The 3707-nt window shown below is 36.4% G+C and overlaps 1 protein-coding gene across 1 annotated transcript in view; it reads right to left on the reverse strand.

Annotated features, from left to right (window-relative positions):
* Nucleotides 1–228: 228 nt before the first annotated feature.
* Nucleotides 229–3707, reverse strand: part of GCSH (glycine cleavage system protein H (aminomethyl carrier)) — a 6708-nt gene continuing 3229 nt past the window's right edge. The window contains 4 exon segments of the mRNA XM_009332326.1: nucleotides 229–336; nucleotides 338–350; nucleotides 936–1067; nucleotides 2661–2724. Of these exon segments, the coding sequence (XP_009330601.1) occupies nucleotides 261–336; nucleotides 338–350; nucleotides 936–1067; nucleotides 2661–2724 (285 nt within the window). The 3' untranslated portion in view covers nucleotides 229–260.

Genomic DNA, 3707 nt, shown 5'->3' on the forward strand with positions numbered 1-3707 from the left:
TATATATTTTAGCAAATAAATTTTGTTCACCAAAATATCATAGACAACATCCTGAAGTTACATAAATCAGATAATCCAGAATAAAAAACCCTCACAGGTATGCAGATGTTAAACATTTTTATCACTGCAATTATTTATGGCCTGTATATGTGGTCGTAAGTGGTATTTTTCAGGTTGCCAAAACTGGATATTCTCTACTTCACTCATTGATGACAAACTACACTGAAATATTTTATATGGATTTATTTCATTATTCCAGCTCATTCCTCAATGGATTTTATGTATTTCTCATAGGCATCTTCATTCATCAGTTCATCAAGTTCAGCAGCGTTTTCACTTGATAAGCCAACCTGTAGTTAGGAAATTAAAAAGAAAAACAGTTGCTAGTATCCTACAAGAAAGATTCATTCACGTTACTGCCTTAGAAAGGTACTCCCAGTAGGCACACAAGCCCTGTAACACTGGTAGAATCAACAGGACTTCTTGTGCAGGCAAAACAACGTTTCAATACTTTAAAAACTACACAAACAACCAACCTGTCCTAAGAAACCGCCTTTTGAGTCAGACCAGCTATCTAATTTAGTACTGCCTCCGACAGTGGCATTAAGGAGACACTGTCTACAAAGAGTAAAAGAGCCTGACCTCGCAGTATCATGAGCCGTCACAAGATCAAAAAAAGAGAAATGCGATCAAGGGAAACATTTAAATTCAACCACAGCCTATGTCTGAAAAGAATACATTGTAAAGTAGCTGACAGCAAAGACAAGACTACAATAATACTTTCACGTTAAATTTTATCGGGCTTGAACTATATTCAATATATTCCATTTAAGACTCCATACCGTTGAACTGGAAGAACTAGGAATTGCAGAGCCATTTATGATAGCAAGAATCCAGGTGGTATTCATTATTGAAAGATAAAAATGACATCTTACCATCTTGATAACAAGATTTATTGACAAGCCCTGGATTATCTGCAAGGGCAGCATTAATCTCAGTCACTTCTCCCGAGAGAGGAGAGTAGAGTTCACTAGCAGCTTTCACACTTTCCAAAGCTCCAAACTCATCTGAAACGCAGAACATGATTGAACGCTTTTAAGAGGAAAATACAAAGCGCTTTAGTTTTTTAGTCAGACGTTCTGGTGATGACCTAGCCATTGAAAAATCATCTTGATCTTGAGCAAGGAAAACTGTCAAAGAGATCGAAGTCACCAACTTTATGACAAAGATCAGCAGTATTAAATTCGATGTTTATGCTCCTGAATTATTCTGGGGAACTTGCATAACACTAGCTAGCTAGCTACTACAGAAGGCACAGAAGTTTCTTACATTTGGCTAATCCTTTGGCTAAAGCCCTACAGCATATGATATGATAAAGGCTTAGAAGAAACCACATCCAGCTCTTGCTGCAAGAGACCTAAATATGCCTTCTATCTACAATTTAAACCTTTTGTAACCAAATTATGTATAAAAATAGACACAGCCACAATTTCAGGAATCCCAGTTTTTCTTCAGAAACACTATCAAGTGTTACGTTTGCACTCACTGGAAAACACACATTAGTATTCAGAAGCACCACGCTGGAATCACCCAGCCGCTCTCCCCTTTTTTCTATTTTGTAGGCATGGAAATGGTGCCTGGAGCAATGTTAGTCCAGAGTAACTCTAAGCCACAAGCAAACGAGACAGAGCCTGGAGGAACACAGAGCTGTCAGAAGAGTAGATAGGCATCAGCACAAGGAATCAGAGAACAACATGTTCTGGGAAAGCTTGGAATTAGACTAAGGCCAGAACGGGTAGAAAAGAGACGAACAAAATGGAAATGAAATTCCTTCAGATAACACAAAACTACAAGTTGGTTAATTAAAACCCTAAACAGAAAGATCTTTTGTCTAACATTCACCATTCAATGCAATGTAATAGATTTGGCCAAAACAGTTCGATACGGACCTATTCCACAAGAAGGATGGCAAAAGAAAGGCCTGCTACTTTACCTCAGTAAATCCACGTTCTTGTTCTGCAATGTCTGAAGCTAATGACAAGCTTTTCTTCATATACTAGCGAGACAGCTCTCTAGGTTAATACAGAAATAGGCTTTTCCTTTTTACCTGTTAACGCTCACTCTTCTTTAACATGGAAAATTACATAACTGAATGTTTAAGAATGTAACAATTTGTACATTGCTAATGAGCAAAAATCTATGATTACAGTTGATACCCAAAAATTACTGAGTCTGTATATTCATAGAAAAATTAGAGCTTGATGTCAATTAGATATTTCACATCATGCAACTTGTGAAACACGTAACTGCAGAATTACAAATAAGCCAGCCTAAACACTAGCAAGTCCAAATCAAAGCATAAATATTTTAAAAACAGAGTATAGATAAAATAATTACAAAAATATATTTCAAATGTTTGATTTTTAAATTAATGTCTTCACAGTTTAATGAGCAGGTATTTTCTGCTACCATGCGTGGTCTGACAGTGAGAATTCAAAATTAAAGCTGTCTCTTGTAGAAATACCTGAATTTATTCTGCATCCAGAAGACTTATAATGGTATTAACGAACACAAAGATTACTTCATAAAATTCATCTTTGCAAAGGGATAGTGGGATGAGTAGAGTAATTACTTCATCAGAAGTTAGAGCTGAAACTTACCATGTTTACTCAATTTTGTCCCAATTTCTGGAAGACTACAATAAACAACATCTCCTAATGCTTCCTTAAAAGAAAAACAAAAGCATCAAAGCATACATTAAAGAAACTATACATAGCAGAGATCTGATACAGTAACTCTAGAATCACTGTATATAAGTAATCTCTGTCTCTAAATTTAGTTCTCATTCTTTAAGGACTGCATATTTTTCACTTTTTCTTTTTAGACATTTAACTTGAAAAAACTGTTTTGTTATCATGCCCCAAATGCCAAATTATTGTTTATCTATTACAGTGTTAATAACCCTCAGGCTGAGTTACAAGGTTTATATACAGATTTCTTCAGGCAGAACGAGAAATAACATCTGCTGATCTTCTTATCATCAGCTAGAGTAACAACAGTTTTAAAGGACAAAGTTCCCGATGATTTGAGGGAATTACCTTTTTGTTACAAAGCACAGAGGATTTACTTCCAGTGCGATTTGAAAGAAAACGCGATGATTCCTCCCCAGAGACACAGACAACTGGAGAGCTGTTAGCATACAGTTTGTCCTTACTGACTTAATAAGGAGCCTTATCACCACAAGAATCGGCTCAGCCAGAACAGGCTTCTGCCTCTTCACTGACAAATGTACCCTACCTCACAAAAGACTAGGGATCGTACAGAGCATTAGTGTTATTTACAGAAAACTGAGATATGGGAAATGCTGCTTGTCCTAAGAAACGTCAATTCCACTTCATTGATAGCTTCTCATATTAGATTCTCTTAAGTTTCACATACAGTGAATCTCTATCCCAAATTTGCCTGTGACTATTCCAAATCAAGTACTTGCATGAGAACAAACCAAAACAAAACATCCAAAGGAATTTCTATCCTAGAGTAAGAAATATGCCATGTTGTACTTCTGTTCACAATTGTTCTTTAGCCAGAGGGACTGCATCGCATTCATGTTCAAGGACAATTTGGCCTAAAAGGTGCGTGATGTCCTCTTCGCATAGCCACGAATTTCTCAGGCCTATAAGAACTGAAGTAAAAAAGCAAGTTTTTAA

This window comes from Pygoscelis adeliae, unplaced genomic scaffold (genome assembly GCF_000699105.1).
Source record: "Pygoscelis adeliae isolate BGI_AS28 unplaced genomic scaffold, ASM69910v1 Scaffold18, whole genome shotgun sequence".
Classification (NCBI taxonomy): Eukaryota; Metazoa; Chordata; class Aves; order Sphenisciformes; family Spheniscidae; genus Pygoscelis; species Pygoscelis adeliae.